Raw genomic sequence first — 21,761 nt, 5'->3', positions numbered from 1 at the left:
AGAATTTCTGTGGACTGAACTGCGTCCCCCTGAAATTCATATGTTGAAGCCCTAATGTCTGGTGTGATGGTGTTTGGAGATGGAGCCCTTGAGAGGTAATTAGGTTTAGAGGATGTTGTGAGGGTGGCATCCTCATGTTGGGCTCTGTGCTGTTGTAAGAAGACACGTCAGAGAGTTTCCTCACTGTCTGCCATGTGAGGGCAGAGTGAGAAGCCGACTCTCACCAGGAACCTTGCTCTGGTACTTCCAGCCTCCAGAACTGCGAGAACTAAGCAACCGTTGCTGAAGCCACACAGTCTATGGTATTTGGTATGGCGACCCAAGCTGACCAACACAAGGGTTTTGAAATGACTCAAGTTATTGGTAACGATGTTAAAACCTTTGTTCTTTTCACAAAGCTAATGTGTCAGGAGAAGAAATCCAAGGGTACAAAAGGATTTTTGATGCAGGGATTTGGGAGGGCAGGAGATGAAAACTACTACCATCATTGTGGGTCATTTCACACTCCAACCTCCCATCTCACTCAGCTTGGCAGTGGTCGCTGCAGACGTGAAAGGCCCAAAAGGAGACCCTGCGGAGAAGGCTCCCTGTGCTGTACCCCACCAAGTCCAGGACCCCCTCAGCCTGGGGGACACCAGTGGACCATGGCCCCTCATGAAGCCTCTCTTGTTCAGCATTAGTCATTACCTAATTTAAAATTCTGTCTTCTTCACTATTTAATCCTCTCCTCTGTATTTGAGTAACTGATTGCACTAACTCACTTTTGCTTTTGGAAATTGGTCATTATTATAAATCCCAGAATTGGTTTCTTTGCCATAAAATTTTAAAATTATAATTAAAATGTTACATAGTGTTAGAAGACATACGGTATTAATTCTCATGCTTAAACAGGTTCTAGTTAATTAGAAAAGATCAAGCAACTCACTGTAAAAATAAAAGTTTAGAATTAAGGGTCAGCTCCCTTTGGCAGTATGACTCAAAATTACAGCACCCATATTCCTTGACCCAGTAAGTCTGCTTCTAAGATTTTGTCTTACTGATATATTCTCACACATAAGAAATAAGATTATTGATAGCACCCTGGTTTATGATAGCATGTAATATATTACCATTTTTTAAAAAAAGAGAAAGAGCTAGTGTGTGGAGTATGTTGCCCTTGTTAAAAATAAATAAGAAGAGTAAGTATACACATATATGTATGTGGAACATTTCTAGAAAGGTAAATAAGAAATTGTTAACAAAGATTGCCTCTGAGAACAACTGGGTGGCTGGAGGAAGTAGGTATGGGAATGGTTTTTCACCATATAGCATTGTGTCCATTTAGAATTTTGTATCTTGTTCAAAAAAAAACTAAATCCTTAAATTTTAAAAATCCTGCCCTGGCTGGTGTGGCTCAGTGGACTGAGTGCTGGTCTGTGAACCCAAGGGTCACCGGTTCCATTCCAGGCAGGGCACAGGTGTGGGTTGCAGGCCAGGTCCCCAGTAGGGGGCGTTGGAGAGGCAACCACACACTGATGTTTCCCTCTCTTCCTCCGTCCCCCTCTCTCTAAAAATAAGTAAATAAAATCTTATTTTTTAATGTTTTAAATCCTTATAGTGTAAAGTCAGAAATATTCTCCACAAACTATGCCTTCCAGTGTTTCGCGTTTCTTCCTTTTCTGGTTTGCTAACTACACATCGAATGGCCTATTGAGGTCCCCGCGCCCCGCGCCGCCCCAGCCGCGCTGCGGAGAGCGGCCTCGGGGACGCGGGCTGTAAAGCAGGTGCGCCCACCTGCGCCCAGCTTCAGTTTCGGCTCGGGAAACACGGTCACGGACGCACACGCTCACTTCACACGCTGTACCTGGTTCCGCTGGTCTCTCTGCTCAGCGCAGGAAGCAGCTTTTTTCTGCTCCGTGTTCACTTCGGACGCCAGGCGCATGATCGTCTCTCGGCCGGCTTTTGCCTCCATCTCATGGACGTTTATGGTCTCTTCAAGAGCAGCCACCTGTCCTTTCACGAGGGCGTTTTCCTTGCACAGCTCCCTCAGCTGAAGAGAAAGCAGTAACAGCTGTCCCATGCAAATTGATAACCTCACACCACTTTTTCCAAGCAGCGGATCCCTACCCGCCAAAGGCGCCATTAACATATGAAAACGGAGGCAGCACTTGCCCTCCAGCCGCTCAGAAGACGGTGTTTTCAAAGTAGCCGCTGAACTCGGCTGTGGGGGGCAGACCCAGCCGTCAAATTAAAATTAATCCAAAGGGGGCTCCGAGGTCACAATGATGAGAGTTCAGCGAAAAGCTGCCGGTCAGGAGGAGCACCCTGGCCCCCCAACAGTCAGGAAAGGTGATGAAAGAAGTCGCAGAGGTCACAGCAGCCCTCGACCACGGGCACCCACCGCAAGCAAGACCCCACAGGGCGCAGGAGAGAGAGGAGGAAGCAGGGCTCTTAAAAAACGAAAATCCTGAACAGGTATAAAGGACCCATGGACAAAGCCAAAGTGGGAAAGGGTTGAGGGAGGTGCGGGAGGGGAGCGGGGGAAAGGGGTGGCGGGAGGGTGGAGACAAATGTATTTGAACAATAAATAGATAAATACAAATGTATTTGAACAATCAATCAATCAATAAATCAATAAAAATCCCCCTAATTGATATAAGCCTAGAAAAGCCCTGAGTGACACCCTCAAACAGTGCTTATCATTGGGGTGGGCAGGGCTTTTTTTTCTGGGCTCGACGTCGTGCATGTGAGTTAACTGGGAGCATCTGTAAGGTTCGTGAGATTTACAAAGACGGGGAATAAACGAGAGAGGCCCCAGGGAGCCAGGCCTGCGTGGCTCCTGCTCAGTTGGCCGCTCGTCCGGGCCAATGTAAGAAGACCTGAGCTCGGGCTGGCAGGCTCCAGGCGTGGGTTCGGACTCCTGGGGGAAGGGACAGATCTTTGGCCTCGGCAATTTGCCAACATGGTGCCCTGCTCCCCATTCGGGGCGGCCCTCTCTCCTGAACACTTTTCCAAATATTTGAATGCTCACCCCTCAACATCCTTCAAAACTCCCCACCTCAGAGGGGCGCTCATGGGCCAGGCTACCCAAATCAGCACCCCACGCCTCTCACTGGCTTCACTGGGTATCCCCCACCCTGACTGGTTTCCCTCCCTTGCACCTTGTTCTGTGGGGGACAGTACCGGATATGTGTTCCCTCCTCATCTTTACCCCACAACCATGAAAGCTCTAGGAAGGCCCGGACTTAGCCTTGTCAGGGTCACCGTTGTATCCCCAGCACCCAGAGCAGTGTCTGGCATCGAGTAGTCAGAGAACATGTGGGAAATGGATGAATGACTGTCAACTAACTTCTTAGAAACACCTCCTCTTCCACCGCGATTCCTGGGATGGTGTGTGCCCAGCGGGGCACGAAGTCCAGAAGAGTCAATGATTTTTAAATTGAAGGGGTGGTTTTGCCCCACTTCTCAAGGGAACACCTCATGAGTATTGATGCAGATAGCAGCCTTCTTGTGATTTAAAAAAAAAAAAAGAAAGAAAGAAAGAAAATAGGTACCTACTCAAGTAATTGGGAGGCTAAAGCTCCAGGGACCTCATATCTGTTTTAAACTATAGGTTATGTTATGATTCAGGCAGGGTGAGGCTGACAGATCAGCTCCCAAGGGGAAGGCACAGCATGCCCTGCAGAGCCACGTGGGGAAGCACCAGGGGCGGACAGGAGGCAGAGGGGCCGGGGAAACCTGGATGCAGTAGGAGAAGCAGACTTAGGATGAGCTACTTTGAATAATTTCAGCAGGTTCTGCGGCGCCCCCGGGGCTGCCCCAGTTGTCTGGCACCTGGCACTGGGACGTGGTCAGAAGGGGCTGGGGTGCGGGCCCTGGAGTGGCTGGCTGGCAGGTGAAAGCGGAGCTCCCAGGCTGGGAGCTGGCCAGCCTTGGGAGTGGCAGTCTCCCCCAGGTCAGCCAGACCCCGCAAGGCAAAGCATCGGAAAGACGGACAATAAGAAGGCGTGGTTAATACCCGCAGGGAAAGGGTGATGTGAAAAGAACTCCTTGATTTGCTTTTCTTTTTCCCACCACTTGGCTTTAAAGACTTCCCCCAACTCCACTTCCAGGGGGACTTTCACAGCCAGGGGCCTGGTCACAGGTTAGCAACAGGGAGGAGGAGGGGGAGATGCATCCTGCCCTCTAGGGTAGCAGGCTGACTTGGCCTCAGCCACCCATCAGTGAAGTAGGACACTGCCAGCTTTCACAGACTCATGGGAAGCAGATTAATAAAAAAAACTGAGAGGTGGCCTTTAAGAATGGCTGTGGCTCAGTTGGTTGGGCATCGTCCTGCAAAGTGAAAGGTCTCCAGTTCAATTCCTAGTCCGGGCACAGGCCTGGGCTGTGGGTTCAGTCCCCAGCTGGGGCACATGTGACAGGCAGCTGACCCACGTTTCTCTCTCACATCAATGATTCTCTCCTTCTTTCTCCTTCCCTTCCCCGTTCTCTAAAAATAAATCAATATATTTTATTTTTCAAAAAAGGAATGGCTGCATAGGAATCTGTCAGGAAGTAAGGATATGAAAGGCTTAGACACAAAGAAGCAAAGATATCGCGAGTGGTCAAATACCTCCAGTGCCCTAGTGACTCACGATGGACCATGTGAATTATTCAGTCAGTACAATTAACTCCATCTTGAGGGCAACTTGCCCCCAAAGCAGGATTTTTATTCTGGGGCTCTCATGTAATATTAAAAAGGACTTTAAAACTAATCTTAAACTTATACTCAGCAAGTATTCCAAAAATGACACACAACTGTTTTTGCTTTTGGTTGCATGTATATGTGTTTCTATCCTAACTCAAAACAAACAAACAAACAAATCTTCCTACAACATACCATTAAAATGAATAATTAATTGTATTTGACAAACTAAATATATTTTAGGCAAAAACCATTCATTCTTTCAGAAGAATAATTAATCCCAAATAATGCTAAAAAGGATCTTGGAACTGAGGCTCAGAGAGGCGACACCCTTTGTCCCAGTAACTCGGTTAATGCCACGCTCGGGCCATGCCCCGTTCTCTCACTACTCCCAGACTCAGCCACTGCTCTTCTTTTCACAGCACATGTCAAAATGACCCCTAAAGCTACATAGTCGTTTTAATATTCACACAAACACCTTGAGAATTAAATCTTCATCTGATGTCTTTTCATTCTTCTTGTCTGGATCTAAGCAGTCACGCAGTTGAGCTGTAAATTCCTCATGTTCTCTGCAGTTCTTTGAGACTTGATTCTTATTCTCCTCATTTTCTTTTAAACACTTCCTATCAGGCACATAACAAAGAATGGAAGCAACAGGAGGTCAGGATCAGCGCTTTAGATCATAGGAAGTCCAGCAAAGGCCATTATTAGTCAAGTTTTAGCACCATAACAGTCGTCAGACGAAGTCCAGAACTTAAGCTCCCCTTGGGAAACCATCACTTTGAACACAACACGGTTTCCCAGACACAGCGAATCATCATCACGCCAGTGCTGTGAAGGAAGGAGGAAGGCAGAAGCAACTCTGGGGCATCCACACTTTGCAAAAATGTCAGGAAATCTTCGTGGCAACTTGGACCTAGTAACAGCAAGGGGGATGGATTCTGTCTGCTGTCCCCAACCTTCTAGGATCTGCACACGTGGCAGAAAGGCCTCTGGTTGCCACATGGAGCCAAACACCATGGGTCCCTGTTGGGGCCTCAAGGGGAAGCAGGACAGTGCTGCTACATTGGTTCCAGGGGACCACACTTATTTTCTTTTCAATGATCCATAAGGGCTAGTTCTGGTATCCCCTAGTTCATGGCCTAGGATAACCATAATAAAAAAAAATACATCAGAAGCAGGGGGTGTTCCCACTCTCCAGAAAAGAGGTACTTCATCATTCAGCAAAGGTCATTATTACTTCTCACATACCCAGAGTTTTTAATGCACAACTCTGCATTGGAAGGGGCCAGTCAAGGAAAATCGGTCCATTTATCCTCTGCTACAAATATTTACTTGATTTCAAATCTCTGGTCGGTTTGCTGAGATAGCACAGCCTGTTTCTCATGCTTTAACTGCTAGAGACTATGAAATCATCAAAAAATAGACACATTTTAAAGGCAAATTAGAGTCATTTCAGTAATTTGGTATCATTTTTCAGTACTCTAGATAATAAACATGATTATTGCTTTACCTTTTTGCCATGTTGAGCGTTTACTGCATATTCTTTCATGCTATTCAAAGATTAACAAAGCACGTAATTGCACAGACTCAAAAGCATATCATATTTCTATTTAGAAAAATGTATAACAATAAAAGACCGACATCAATATATCTCTACATTCTTATTTTCAGCATGAGAAAGGTAATATTTATTCAGTCTCTCTGACTCATGAAATGTACAATTAATGGTATGTCTCTGATTGATTTATATAAAAGAGTCCATACGCTAACCCCAAGATTTTAAACTTACTTCTCTATTCTAAGGGTTTCTAAACTATTTTCCACTTCTATTTGCATTTCACTTTGAGCCAGCAAAGTTCCAGGAGTCTTTCCTAAGGACATAATCACCAAAATGTGGAAATGTGAATGTACATGGATATTCATTGCATCTTGGTTTTGAATAATTTTTTGAGTGGGACTAACCTAAATACCTACAAGAAATGGCAAAGAAAACTGATTAAGTAAATTATGATATTTCAAGCAATGGAATACCATCACCATTAAAAATGATATAATGGCCCTGGCTGATATGGCCCAGTGGATGAGTGCTGGCCTGTGAATGAAAGGGTCGCCGGTTCAATTCCCAGTCAGGACACATGCCTGGGTTGTGGGTCGCATCGCCATTTGGGGGCACATGAGAGGCAACCACACATTGATGTTTCTCTCTCCCTTCCCCTCTCTCTAAAAATGAATAAATAAATAAAACCCTTTTTAAAAATGATATAATGAATGACTTCCTACAATAGCAATAATATTATTCAGTAAAAATTGTTCATTACGTGATGCCATTTATGTACAACTGTCTGAAAATCTGTTCAGCAAAATGTTAACTACAGCTTTTTGAGAATCATAAGGTTTTGATTTCAATTTTCTTTTTGGCATTTTTCTATATTTTAAAAAATTTTATAATGAACATAAATCATTTTTATTACTCATTTATATAATAAATATTTATTGGGCACCTACTAAGCATCAGGATCTACTAAAGGTGCTAAAGATATAGTAGTAAACAAACACATATCCTTGCCCTCATGGAGCTTATGGTCTAGTTGGGAAGACAAACAATAACCAAAATATTAATGTGTATAGAATGTATAGTATATTATAAAAGGGCTAGGGAAAAAAATTAAGCAGTAGAGGGGGTAAGATATATTTGGGGGCAGCGGGGTAACATTTTAGGTGTGGTCACTCACAAAGCCCCACCAAGAAGGGAACTTTTGATGAAGACCTAAAGGCAGAGCAGAGGCAGCTCTGCAATGCCTGAGGGGACAAGCTTTCTAGGAAAAGGGATTAGCGAGTGCAAGAGTCCTGGGGCAGGATCATGCCTGGTGCATTTGAGGGTCAGCAGAGATGTCTGAGAGCTGGAATAGAAAGAATAAGGCAGAGAATGGATGCAACAGGAGGTCAGGATCAGCCCTTTAGATCATAGGAAACAGTGCCTTTACCTGAGAGAGAACAGAAGCTGGAGGGTCCTGAGCAGAGGACTGATGGGATCTACTTTGGGTTTTAACAGGATCACTCTGGCCCCGTGGGGCACAGGCAGAGGCAGGAAGACCACTTGGGAGGCGACTATAACAACCCAGGTGGAAGACGATGGTGGCTTGGATCAGGTTAGTGGCAAGGAGGGTGTCAATGGGATGTTGTCAAGAACTAGATATTTTGATGGCAGAGATAGATGATAGGATTTATTGAAGGGTTAGACAGGGAGTATGAAAGAGAAAGAGAACCAATAATGATCCAAGTTTTCCGACTTGATCAACTAGCAGAATGAACAAATTATCATTAAATGAGATGAGAAAATATGTAGGAGGACTTTGTGGAAACACCAGGAACTCAGTGCTGGACAAGTGGAGTTTGAGGTGCCTGTTGGACATCCACGTGTAGATGTCTAGTAGGTAGTAAGATATGTGGGTCTTGAGTTCTGGGAAGAGATCCAGGCTAGATATGGAAATGTGGGAGTCCCTAGCATTTAGATCATTTTAAAGTCATCAGACTAGATGAGATTACTGAGAGGGTGGGCTTAGAAACAAAGAGGGATTCTGGGACTGAGCCCTGGGGCACTCCAATGTTTGGAAGTCAAGAAGATAAGAAGGAAAAAGCCAGAGAGACCACGACAAAGCAGCTAGAAAGGTCAGGTGGGGAGCAGGCACGAGCAAGCATGTCCTAGAAGCCAAACGAAGACAGAGCTGCAGGGAGAAACCAACTGCCACTGATGAACTCATAGCAAGTCAACTAAAGATTAAATCATTTAATCTGCAATGTGTGGTCATTGGTCAGCTTAGTGAGTGGACTCAGTGGAGCAGGTTCAAGCGGGGAGGAGAGAGGAAAGAAGTTGGGAGAGTGGATACGTACAAAACATTTTAAGTTCTCCTACAAGGGGAAGGAGAAATGGGACAAGAACTAGAAGTGTTGGATTTTTCCCCCGCAAGATGGAATATGCCAAATTAATACCAAGTATTTTCTTAATGAAGTTGTTGCATGTAGAATTTTAAAAGTATATTTTAAGAACAACTACCATATTTTGCCATGCATAACATGTATCCTTACTTTTCCCTCAGAAGTTTGGGCAAAACAATGTGCATTATACACAGCAAAATTTTGTCTCGATAATCATCTTTTGCCTGAGCCAAGTGTGGAAAACCTAGATTCGTGAATTCTCTGCATAGACGGGCAATAAAACCCAGCGAGCAGTGTTTGGGGTGATCTGGGCTTCCGGAGTATTTTTATATGTAGCTTCTGAACTAATGCCTCCCTCCGTGCACGACCTCCATCACCCCTACCTCTGGTTAAACCTCTGCTTAGGGGAAATTTTCCAAATTATATATATAAGCATTTGCAGCCCTAATGAATAGGACAGAAAAAAGGATGATGCTGTGTTTGTTAAGACTCTTGGTGACCTTTAGAAATGAACTTGGGAAAAAATTTCAAGACTCCATACGTATCTGAGGTCAATAATTTGTTTTTCAAATCAGGTATCAAGACAAAATAATGCAAAATTCCAGAGCTTCTAAAGGCACATCCTGCTATCACTTGCTAGTATTTTAACACTAACTCGACTAAGAAATATATTGAAATGCCCTTACTGTAATTTCTCGTCTAGTTCTACAACTTTCTTCTTTAACTCCTGGCTCTCCGTGATTGCGGCGTGAGCTGTGATTTCCGTCCTAATTTTAGATGCGGAAAGTGCTGCCGATTCTTCCTCCAGCTCCTGAACTCTGTCTCTCAAAGAGGCGAGGAGAGATGATTTTCTGGCATTGTTCTCTTTGTACTTCTCCATTTCAGCCTTCAATTCTTGACAGGAGACTTCTTTAGAAAGCATTTTGGATCGGAGGTCTCGAAGCTAACATGGAAAAGAAATAAAAAGACAAAAAGGATTTCAACGGCATAAGTTTCAAGTACTTTTACGAAACCCCAAAACGTAATTTAAAATTTCACTCTTTAATTCATGACTTAATCCACCTTTACTTTCTTTTTTTTTTCATATTTGTATCTTTATTACCAGATGGGAAATTATGCCCTAAATAATGGACTTCATGTTCTGTTTTGCTCTGTTTTTTCTTTTTTTTCCAAAACCAATTGAGCAATGTCTTATGGTAATTTAGTCTCACTCAGGAGACATTTGTGGTCTATTTTGCAAAAGGCAATAAAATATTTTGCAACGCCAACCCATTTTCTAAAACTGCTGAAATGAAACGAGGAACCTACAAGGTATTTGTAATTTCATGGCCACAACCATTTCCCAAGTAAATACAGGCTATTGGCTATATCACTCTATTTCTCCCACTTGCCTTCTGGACCTTTACTGTAAGTGATAAAGAAAAATAATATTTAGATTTCTGGGGAAAATATGGGAGAAAAAAAGGTCATTATAGGATTTTTACAAAGGAAACATTTTAACTTTTATGAATTCTGTGGTATCAAGATGCGGAATGATGTATGTGCCCTTTTAAGTTATCAAGTCCACTGTTTCAGAAACCGATATGAACACATGTACTTCTTAGGAACTGGGAGCATGCATCACACATTTATTCTGTCTATCCATCTCCCACACACACTACCAACTCATCTTTCAGCGAGGTCCTGGCAGGCGAGTGAAACCGACGGTTACCTCGCAGTTACACCGAGGCCCCACGGGGCCACCAGGCTGTGAGCAGAGTGGGTCTAAAGAGCTTCTCTCAGAACTTCCACAACAGACGTGATCCAGTCCAGGGGGGAGGTGGATTCCAGTCACCTTCCTAGAATTTCCCCCAGCCAATCAGGACTATCACAAGACAGGTATTTAGAATTCCATCCTATGAGCCCCAGGCTATAAGCAATCCACAGTAAAGGGACATATTCCAAGAGATGCTAATAGTCTTCCAAAGCCCAGGCAGCTTCAACCCAAAGTGCTCAGGTGCCCCAGGTCTCTCAAGGCTGTGGAACATCTCTGAGATCTAGAATCCAGCCCACATCATCTCTCTGTGCAGCATGACAAATGCATAACCTTTCGGGAATTCTCTGCAACTAGGAGGTAGGCATACAGTAAGAAAATAAGTATAAACTTTGCAAAAGTTCCCGCTGTTCTGTTTATAATCACTTCAGTGCTCTGCTTTACTCTACAAGAAGTTAAAAAGTCCCCTTTCTGAGTTATGAAGATACATAATCTTACCTCAGACTGAGTACATTCAAATTTGACCAAAGTTGCTGCAAGTTCACTTCGGGCGTTTTCAGCCACATTCCGATAGTGGTTTAATTGCTCCCGAGTGACCGGGGTTTCCAAAAGATGCTCGTAAATTTCCTGATAGCGTTCCCCAAAAGACAAAATATAAAGAAGAGTGAAAACAACCTTTTCTGTGCAGCTGTGCAGAGCAAGATTAAATACAGACGCGTTCTTTGTAGTCCAAACGTGTTGAAAACACTACCCGGAGAAGTGTTTTGTTCAGATCATTTCATTCTCATTCTCCAAATGCTGAAGGAGGCAGGATGCAGCCCAGGAATGAACCATGTGCTCCCCCAGGATGGCATTTGAGAATTGGCCTTTGTCAGTTTTGAGATTTTCCTCAACCCCCGACCCCACCGACTTAAATGCTATTTGAGCTCTGACCGGAACCTTCGGTCAACAAGGAACAGCCAGAAGAGGCACAGTGGGACATCACGAGAAACTAGAAGGCAGGCTCCTTCGTAATTATTCACTGTGCCGTGTATTCTCAACCTCACAGCCTCTCTCCAGGTCATGAAGGTGACTCAGGTGAATGCCTGAGACCAGAGACGGCCTAGTGGCACCTGAGGAACCCTTGCCCCTTCCCTCCTCCCCCAACAAGGAGACAGCCCTCCGTTCCACTGATGGCTGCCAGTGCAGAAATATGGATCCCAGCCTGGCCAAGCTGTTTCAATTTTCAAGACAAGTCATATATTCAGACTCCTTGAAAAAAAAAAAAATCCCAGTTTTGCAGCTTGGCAACTAAAAAAGAAATACCATTTGACCCAAATAAGCACATCTGCAGAGCAGATTTGATGGCTTTGGCCTGTAGGTCACAGCCTGCAACCTCTGGTTCTGTTTCTGTCTTAACGCCCTAACGCCTCTCCCTTGAGCTTGAACACATATTCACAGCCACCTCTGTGGAGTTTCCAGGGTCTGTGGTCTTTGAGAAAGGCATACAAGAAAGCCACTCATTTCTGAAGGAACAAGAAAGAGGTCGCATAAAGGAGGGTTTCCTGGAATTATCTGAGTGGCCTCCAGGGACACACCAGTAAAACCTGTTTATGACTGCCCAGCCACTCAGCTGCCAGAGACTACTGTTTGGAAATACTCATGAATGCAAAAGTCATTCTAAAGCTCTTAACTTTTCAACAAGCGTCGTCATGGCTAGAGCGTTTCAGTCCACAAAATGCCAAACAAAACCTTCAGTGCACTTAGTAATAGCCAACGTTTGCCAATAACAACATAGCCAAGAAGATGGTAGGTATGTACTCATGGGGAGAAGACATAAGAAGCTTAACTGCACCTAAGAAGAGAGCCACATCCCATTTAACCTCGTGTGGCATTCAAAAGGAGCCTCTCCGCCCTGACCACCAGGGCAATAGTTTCTAAAATCTGCCATGCGTGAGGACCTAGATCTCTTTGAGAGTTTGGATCTCTAGTTGTGTTTGGCATACAATTTATAAAATTCATTAAGAAAATAGGTTCTTGAATTGCTATGATTATTTCTTCCAATGACTAACATCATTTTTTAGGCAATGATATACTCATACCATCATTTTGCATCTCCTTCTTATGAAAATATATCATGTCCATTGGACATAATATTCAGAGGCACAGAAGACAGTTCAGATACGGCCCTTCATTTTAGGAGGTTGCAGCCAAACGCAGAACACTACCAGAAACATGAACATCTTCAAATGTCCATTGGTGAAAAAAACTACACGTGAAGATGTCATTACCTTTGACACTGGAAGAGACTAGGTTACTGAGTTTCCAAGACTGATGCTAGCTAGGTCATTGTCCACAGACTGGAGATTATTTACCAGTAAATGCTTACTGAAAGCCTACTCTGGGGTTAGGCACTGAGTTTACAGTCTAATAAGAAAAACATCATTCAAAGGAAAACCATATTAATAACTGCATAATTACAAACTGAAATGAATGCAAATGAAACCAGAAAAGCTGGCGTTTGTGCTGCTTGTCACTGGTTCACAGAACAAATAAGTAGAAACAAGGATTGAATCTTTATAGGCACTTTACACAGATGTTGGTAATCTGAAAAGACTGCGAGTTATGTATGTACCCTCAAAAACCCTAATATCTCACCTCAAGCCAACCTTTTTATAAGGAGAAGAAAGGGTAGGTAAGGGGTTTGGAAAAAAAGGTTAATTGGAAAGGAGGTGCTGCAATTTTCCTAGCACTTCTTTATCTGTTGATCAACAATTCTTTACCTGCACATCACAGATGTTCCCCCCCTGAAACATCAGGCTCAGATACCATCTCCAGACTCCCTAGGGCACAAAGGTTGGATTGCAGGTCGACTTCCTAGAGTCATGCATTCCAGTTCCTGGAATAATAGTTTGTTCCACCTGCATTAACCACTTAAGCCTATCAACTATGACTGAAGCTAAAATCTTTAACTCTTGAGTTCCCCTCTCACAAGGAAAGAAAGGAAAGATGTCTCTAAAGAAGTTCTGATTAGGTAGGAATTAAAAAGGCAAAACTTACTGAAGCAGGAACAACAGCACATCATTCAAATGGCAAAAAGTCCAAGCAAGGGTCCTACGATAGGGGTATAGCCTGTGTGATCAAGGATCTGAGAGAAGGCAGTGAGGTTGAAGGACAAAAACAGATGGAGGACAATGGGGGCGAGGCTGAAGAGGCAGCTCAGCGCTCAGTCATGTATTTTAGGACATACTAGGGCTTCTCTTCAGAATATTCTGGCTACTCTTTCTTGTGCACGTTGCCTTGTGAATTTCAGAATCAGCTTATCAAATGCCAAAAAAAAAAAAATCCTGTTGATATTTTTAATGGGATGGCATTCATTTCATAAATAAATTTAAGGAGAATTGACATCGTGTAAATTCTTTTTCAGTCTTCCAACTAAAATCATTTTTTGCCATTTGTTCAGAAAGTATATGTCCCTTAGCTATGATCATTAATTTTATGCTTATACTTGACTGAGTCACAGGGTTCCCAGATATTTGGGTAAACATGATGCTGGGTGTGTCTGTGAGGGAGTTTCTGGATTAGATTAACAGTTGGACTAGATGAGATTAACATTTGCATTTACATTTGCATTTGATTGAGTAAAACAGGTTGTCCTTCCCTATGAGGGTGGGCCTCATCCAATCCACTGAAGGTCTGGATAGAACAAAAGGGCTGAGCAGGAGAGTCTGTGCTCTCTGCCTGAAGCTGGGACATCAGCCTCTTCCTGTCTGTAGACTCAGACTCAGGGTGGAACGTAAACCACCAGCTCTCCCGAGTCTCCAGCTTGCCAGCTGCAGATCTTGGGACTTCCCAGCCTCCATTGTTGCAAAGGATACCTGAGTGTATTTATTTACAGCTAAGCTTTTCCTCTTAGCCCTTCTCTTCCATACCGTAGATCATTATGGAGTGTTCTTCATGGTTATCTTCCAGATAGTCTTTAATTTGGTTTGGACTTCTGCTCTGACCAGAGAGAAGAGCTTTGCTGCAGTGAAGGCCCTTGTTTCCTGGGTTTGTTACAGATTTCTACGTTATTGCGCTGTGCCCGCAGAACACTGTCTGCATTCAGGGGTGACATTCGCTAGTGTATACCAACCAACGTGGTTGGCCCCTGTCCACGCAGAACTGGAGCCAGTGGGATGGGAAAGTGCCCTTACTGCACCCAGCATTATGTACTTTCATCATCATCCTCGCTAGGTCATTTCTACCTCAGGGAGTCTATTGAGGTTCTTGTGAATGCTCGATTTTATGACTGTCCCTTGGGCACTTAAATGGAAGGTGTATCCTCTGTATTCAGAGCTTGGAGTGCAGGGTGTATCAATTAGTTCTACCTTATTCATTACTTTAATTAGGCACCTCTAGCCTTGCCTATCATTTTACTCTATCATGAGCTGAGCAGTGAGTTAAAATCTCCCGTTACTACTACAGTTCTCTATCACCTTACAGCCCTTGCATTCTTGCCTTGTGAATGCTGGTGGCATTGCATTTGGCACCGATTCAGAGCTTTCATATCTTCGTTGTGAATCGTATCACACAGCATCAGAATGTGCCCATAATTGTCTCATTTAATCCTTTCTGCTCGGAGTTCAGCCTTTTCTGATATTTAGACCATGATCCCTGGTTTCTTTTTGTTTGCATCTGACTCATTATACCTTTCTTCCATCTTTTTATTTTCATCCTTTTTGTGTCACGTTGTTTCAGAAGTCTCATATATAAATAAAGTTGGGTTTGACTTTGTGATCCATTCTAAAATTCTTTTTTCCGTATTGGATGACTTTACTACAATTATACCTGTTAAGGTGACAGAGAACCTTGGTCTTAGTTCTGCTGCATTATTTTATCGATGCTTCTTTATCACTCTTTCAAAATCTTTCACTATGGTGTTTGTCTGCTTTGTTATGTTTTGTGTGTTTCATCTGATAATTAGGAAGGTTTGTATTTTTGTCCTAGTTTTAAGTTTATAACTATAACTTTAAATAATACCTTTTAGATACCTTGCATCCCTCTATGTAGATAATTTCTACTAATTTGTTACAATGGTGTATCTCCTCTTCTTTACCCCTTTCGTCCTTCCCTTCCAACTTCTAATTTTTTGATCTCTAAGTATAATTCTAAGTACTTCCCTTGCAACTGTAGCTCCAAGTCATTAGATGACGGAAATCAAAATGCTTATGCTACCGCTCACTTTCCTTCCTCTCTTATGCTAGTAGTTTTTAGGAGACTCTAAACAGACATATGCTTAATCTCCTTTACATGTATTTCAGTTCACTCTTTCCTGCTTATTCCTTTCTAATTCTTCATTGCCAAGTCATTTTTTCCCCTCCTTCCTTCTTGGTGCCTGTGGGTCTCCCTGTGTGCCTGGCAATCTTGCTGTTATCTCCGTGAGTTTCACTATCTCTGTCTCTCCTGAGCTCTGTCAGATCACATTTCATCCCCCCTTCCCTCCTGGCCATATCTTTCTTGAGGTCCTAGTTCTCTGCTTTCTGAACACGCTTCAGGTAAGTATTGGCTTCTTTCAATTGTTTGTTTACAGTGAAGTGTTTGGTCACAACTTTTTCTTGCATCATAGCAAGTTTCTGGAAGATATTCTTCGTCTGTCATGTTTTTCCTATTCCTTACCCCCTGACGCCGGTTTCTTGTTGATGTTATTGCTGCTGCCGCTGTCGTAACCTCAAATACTTCCTGCACTGTTTCCTTTTAGATTGCTGAGTAGGAGGTGAGTTTTTGCTGCACCGGCTGTGGAAAAGGTGTGTGTGCACATAGGAGTGACAGAGTAGGGTCATTCCTGTTCCAGCCAAGCAGGAGTTTCCCTGAGACACAGGGCTTTGTGCATAAATTTATTTGACCTATAAATCGTTCCAGCCCATGGAGAGAAGCAACTAAAGGCTTTATCGCAACACGGACCTCCTCCCATGAGCCCATGCTCCTGAGTTGCCTACAAACCTGGCTTGTGGTGTGGTTTTTCCTTAGCCCTCCCTCTCCTACTTCTCTGAACCCAGGGAGGTACAGAGAAGCCCCTGCTGCCAGTCCACACACCTCAGTCTTCTCTTACTAACATGTTATTTCTGTTTGACTTCTCTGAGTCTGCCACTGTCGCTGGAGACAGAGCTTCCCCAGCTCCCTCCGCTCGCTCCGTCTCTGGAGCCCCCCCCATGCACTCAGCCGCTGCTGCTTTCGGAAGGCCTTCCACTTATTTTGTGATGTAGAAGTGCAGCCATCTCTCAGTTAGGTCAAAAAATGAAGTTTGTTTCTCATTTTCTTTGCTGCTTGTGGCTTGTTTCCAGGAATAGAAGGGAGAAGTGCTAACTGCACGTTACCATTTTTAAACTAGACGTGTCTAGTTTGTTTTTTTTTAACTAAGTGGCCCTTTGGTGACTTAGAAGCATTTTTTTTAATGTCCTTTAAAAATATTCCCATTTTGAAAAATATCTAACTAAAAGAATGTGATACTCAGCAGGAAACTAACAGGAAGGTCAATGATTCCCAGGAAGAGTCCCCAGTCCCTAGTCCTCAGAAGAATTTAGCGTGTGAAAAAAGACACATCAGAAAGAGTAGGGAAAGAAGCTATTGGTCAATACATAGTGAAGCTAATTACTAGAGGAAAAAGAAAGAAAGATTGGAGCTGCATTACCCATTATAAGCCAAAATAAATTTAAGATAGACTTAAAATATTGAATATTAAAAATGTAATAATAAAAAGTACTATAAATTCATATTTACCTTGTCTTGAAAGGATTTTCTAAGCATAGAAGCAAAAGAACATCAAAAAATCACAGATGACAACATTTTAAAACTTCTATACATTAAAAATGGGTAAAAAGGATTTAAAATTTAAGAGCAAACTGGAAAAATATTTGCAAAAGTAATATAGTCAAAACTTTAATATACAAAGAATCTACTCAAACCAATAAGAAACCAATGCTTTAAAAGAAAAATTATATTAAAAAACTAACAATTATCAGAAGTATTATAAATGGTTAATAAAGTGAAAAATATCTCACCTCCCTGGTCATCAATTAAGTACAAATTATAATATCAATGAGATATTATTTCTGATCTTTAAACTTAGCAACACTTGAGATATACTTAATAATCAAGTACAATATATTATGAGAGAGTTCCATGAGAAAGACATGCTAACACCCTGGCTCGTTGAAACAGAAAGTGATACAAAATTTCCAGAAAAGAATTTGGCATATGCAATCCACTTTAAAAGTGTACACTGTATCAAAGATTAAAACCTAGAATATTTTTAAATACCTACGGTTAGTAAGAAAATCACAAACAATCCAACAAAAATGGATGGATGAATGGATAGATAAATTTCCCCTTAAAAGAAAAAGGAATGGCCCCCAACACATGAAAAGATGCTCAATCTCCTTAAAAATCAGGGGAATGAGAATCAAAACAAAGACACACCATTTCTGATACATCTGTTTGGGAAAAACATGAAAGGTTTTATACTATTAGGTGTTAGCAAAGTATAAAGAAAAAGTTGTTTTCCTATGTAGCTGCCAGGCATATAAAATGGTTACATCCTTTGGACACCCTACCAATTCAGCCGTACGTATTAAAAACTTTCATGTAAATGCTGACTGGCCCAGCAGCTCGACTCCCCTGTTGTCTCCCTTTGAAGAATACCCGCACACGTGCATGGAGACACGTACGGGGTGTTCATTGCATTACTATTTCTAATGGCAAAAACAGGGGGAAGAGTTGAAACAATATACACTCCTGTTGACAGGGCAATTACTAAACAGAGGCATTTTCATACTATGAGACAGAGCTGAATGTTTGGACACAGTGATATCTCCAAGATAAGAAAGTGAGGATTTATAAAGTTTGATACCATTTTTCATAAAATACACAACAGGAAAAGGACTATGCCTTTTATACAAATATTTTTAGCAGGGGAAAAAAGTAAAAGGTGAAAGAACACACATCTCTTTAATAACAGCACTTACATCTGGGGCAGACACTAGAATTGGAGCTGGGGGGGAGCAAATGGTTTGCTTTTTTTAAGACGTATACATTTATGCATTATTTATATCATTAAATATCATTTAAAGATAAGAAAAATACTGAAAAGAAAAGGTTAATTGTGGCTATCTTTATTCTCTTCTTTATTGTTTCTGTATTTTACAAATTCTTTACAATGACCATGTATTACTTTCACAATCAGAGTAAACATTATCCCTTAAAATTAAAAAAAAAGTAGCAAGTACAAGAATGGACAAAAATGACAAACTCTGCTATGCAGTATCTTTATGAAGAACGCCAGGACAAAGAAACAATCCAGGTAGCATAGGAGACTCAAAGGCATGTAAGAGTAGGCATTATCAGCAGTTCTGCTCTCTTAATTAAGACTTCCTGGAGTTTGTAAAAATTTTTGGAAATCCTTCAACTTTTTCTATAAGTATTAAACAATCCTCACTTTAAAAAAAAAAAAAAACCCTCTAATTTTACCCTACTCAAAATGGCAAGATAAAAAACTCATCCATTTGTCCTTACGTAAGGACAATCTAAGTTATTATTAGGTATCTTCCAGCTAACCCATGAAGCAATTTTATGTTAATTTTAAAAAGCTAGCTACACATGATTTGATTCTGTTACTGATATTATGATAATGATTGAAATTGCCTCACAGGGTGCCTCACAGTCTTTTCAGAATAAAGGACGGTTTCAAAGCTCAATGGCATAAAGAAGACATACGCGTGTTCCTAATGTACCACACAATGTGTCCAATTATCTGACCTAGGAACAATGTCTTGGGGCCAGTCTTGCTACTACGGTACTTAGTTGTCATATTATCCCAGAGACATAAAAATGAGAAGAAATGACTGCCTACCTCTGACATAAAACCTCCTAGTCCATTCCTATCTTCCTATCCTATAAGCACTCTCCTTTTGTTCCAGCCTTTTTCCATACTGCAGTGCACAATTGCATGACCAAGGCTCTTTCATTATGGAATGTCTCCCCTCCGCCTCCCCCTCCCTCCCCTTCTTTCCTTCTCCCTTTTTCTCTCCTTCTCCCTCTCCTCCCCTCCCTCCCTCCCTCCTTCTTCAGGCTTCCTGCACTGCCCCGCCAAGATCCTCTCCCCTCGCCTCCAACTTCTTCCTACCAAGCGAAGTTTCTTCCCTAATTTACAGGGTATAAATCAAGTCTTGAAAAATGTATTTCTCCAACCCAGTCCTCACTCCAGTCCATTTTTGACTCATCGGCAGGTCTTCACCCTTCTTTGAAGGACTTTTCTGGCCCTCTTGGGTTTTTCTGTTTTCTCTCTTATTATCTGCATGTGGTTTCCAGGGGCTCCCTAGTGACTCCAGGGAATAGTGCAATGAGCGTGGGATCCAGGAAATAAATCTAAGCATCTCTATCTTAGCAGTTGTGGGGAAGGGTTTGGGAGAAGACATTTCTGCATAAAATCAAGTTTCGTGGAAAAGCTGGTCTATTCTTTTTACATTCTTTTCCCATCTCTTTTGTCTCTGGTATCACTCACTTAAAAACCCTTCTGATTCAATACCTCTACTAAAAGAAATAGCATTCCAAAATATTCTTAATATGATTGCTCTCCTAAAAAAAATAAGTTTTCTTTTCATTGGGTGAAAAACTTAGATGCCATTCCTTTTGGGAATTTTCAAGAACCAGTCCATATATACGTTGCAACTAATATTTACTGTGCCAGGGACTATTCCTATTCACCCTTCACAACAACTCTATGAGTCGGGACTGTTCATATGGTAATAAAAACGAGGCGATTTAGGCTTAACACGGAAATTCTATTACCAAATATCAAAAAGCAGGTGTGGGTCTGAAAGCAACGATTGCTTTTCTGTGCTGTAAAATTTAATTTTTTATTTTTTATTTTTTTACTTAATTTAATTGTTACTGTACTTTTTATGTGCTGTATAATTTAAAAAATAATTTTAAAGTGTGTTTAATGAACGGACATGCACTACGACCCTGCCGCCGCTGGAGGCGCTCTGGCGTACACCCTGTGACCCACAGCTCAGCTCCCAGCTCGGCACCTACGCTCACGGCTGCCTGTGTCCGTAGGCTAGTCAAATACGCTATATCCACGTAGTCCCACCCAGAACACGCAGGTAAGAGGACTGAATGATTTGGAGCAACATGGATAGATCTCATAAACATACTATTTTTTAAATAAAGTAAATTATTTTTAAAATTATTTTACTGCTTATGCTATTACAGTTGTCCTGACTTTCCCCCCTCTGCCCCCCTCCACCCAGCACCGCCCCCCTCGCTCAGACAATCCCCCCACCATTGTTCATGTCCATGGTTCGTGAGCATGTGTCCTTCGGCGACTCCATTTCCTACATTGTACTTTACATCCACGTGGCTATTCTGTAACTACCTATTTGTCCTTCTTAATCCCCTCACCTCCTCACCCATTGTCCCCCCCTCCTTCCATCTGGCAAACATTTGGTAATTAACTCCTCTTGCTGCTTTTAAGAGTCTCTCTTTACAGTATGATACCATTTCTGTCCTTAAAATACAATGTTAAACAAAATAATATATTTTACAGGCATAAAGTATGAACATAAAAAGTATTTTTAATGATCTGAAGGATGCCCACCAAAGCTCATTATCTCTGAAGTGACTAACTTTAATATTAAAATTTATTTCTTAATTAATTAGACAAAAGACAATTGAAAGCAGGTGTGAAAAGGCCAATTTACTAGGTTCTCAATTTTCACATCCTGATCTTCAGACTTAAGAAACTGAATTCTGGGTTTGTGAATTCCTATTCCTTCCTGGCTGCAGAGGCAACAGGAAATCCTGAACTTGAACCTTGGCATCACAAAGAAGGCAGAAGGAGAAAGAATCGCAGAGTTTCCAGCAATACTTGGAACGTGTTTGTCGTGCAAGGACAACGTTTTGACTACATTTAGGACAGGAAGTTCATCATTAAAATAAAGGGAATATAAATAAGATTATAGCCAAAATAGTAGGAATCTTCAAAAATTAAAACAATTCAATGATTTTTAATGTTTTTATTAACTGGTAAAAAAAGGATCTCCAAATAACAAAAGACAAGCCAGAGAGGGAAAATAACCTAAGTAACTTCTGTGTTGCATTAAATCCTTGCTTTCTCTTCCAAGGTGGCCCTTAGCACCACCCAAAGAAAACTCAATAAAAACGACACTGTGTCATCATTTCCAGCGGCGTGGCTTCTGTTAGAAGCAAGGCATGATGTCCAGCCCCACGCTCCTGCCAGCTTGTATGCAAAGCCTCCACGGACACCCATTTTGGACAAAAGGAGTAGACAGTGGGAAACGTTAGCAATATGTAATCTGGAGGTTTTACTTTACAAAGAAGTCAAATAATTTATAACCTTCCTGTAAGAATACTTACAAGATCCATAAT

The 21,761-nt window shown here is 42.0% G+C and overlaps 1 protein-coding gene across 1 annotated transcript in view; it reads right to left on the bottom strand.

Annotated features, from left to right (window-relative positions):
- Positions 1–21,761, bottom strand: part of CCDC170 (coiled-coil domain containing 170) — a 78,960-nt gene that overhangs the window by 40,811 nt on the left and 16,388 nt on the right. Inside the window, exons 2-5 of the mRNA XM_054570124.1 lie at positions 10,854–10,982; positions 9,289–9,545; positions 5,142–5,286; positions 1,844–2,029 (exon numbers count right to left, since the gene is read on the bottom strand). Of these exons, the coding sequence (XP_054426099.1) occupies positions 1,844–2,029; positions 5,142–5,286; positions 9,289–9,545; positions 10,854–10,982 (717 nt within the window). The remainder of the gene's footprint in view (positions 1–1,843; positions 2,030–5,141; positions 5,287–9,288; positions 9,546–10,853; positions 10,983–21,761) is intronic.

This window comes from Pteronotus mesoamericanus, unplaced genomic scaffold, assembly GCF_021234165.1.
Source record: "Pteronotus mesoamericanus isolate MK-2021 breed Mesoamerican mustached bat unplaced genomic scaffold, CSHL_Meso_final contig_20, whole genome shotgun sequence".
In the NCBI taxonomy this organism is placed as follows: Eukaryota; Metazoa; Chordata; class Mammalia; order Chiroptera; family Mormoopidae; genus Pteronotus; species Pteronotus mesoamericanus.
This window is presented reverse-complemented; position numbering and strand designations above follow the sequence as displayed.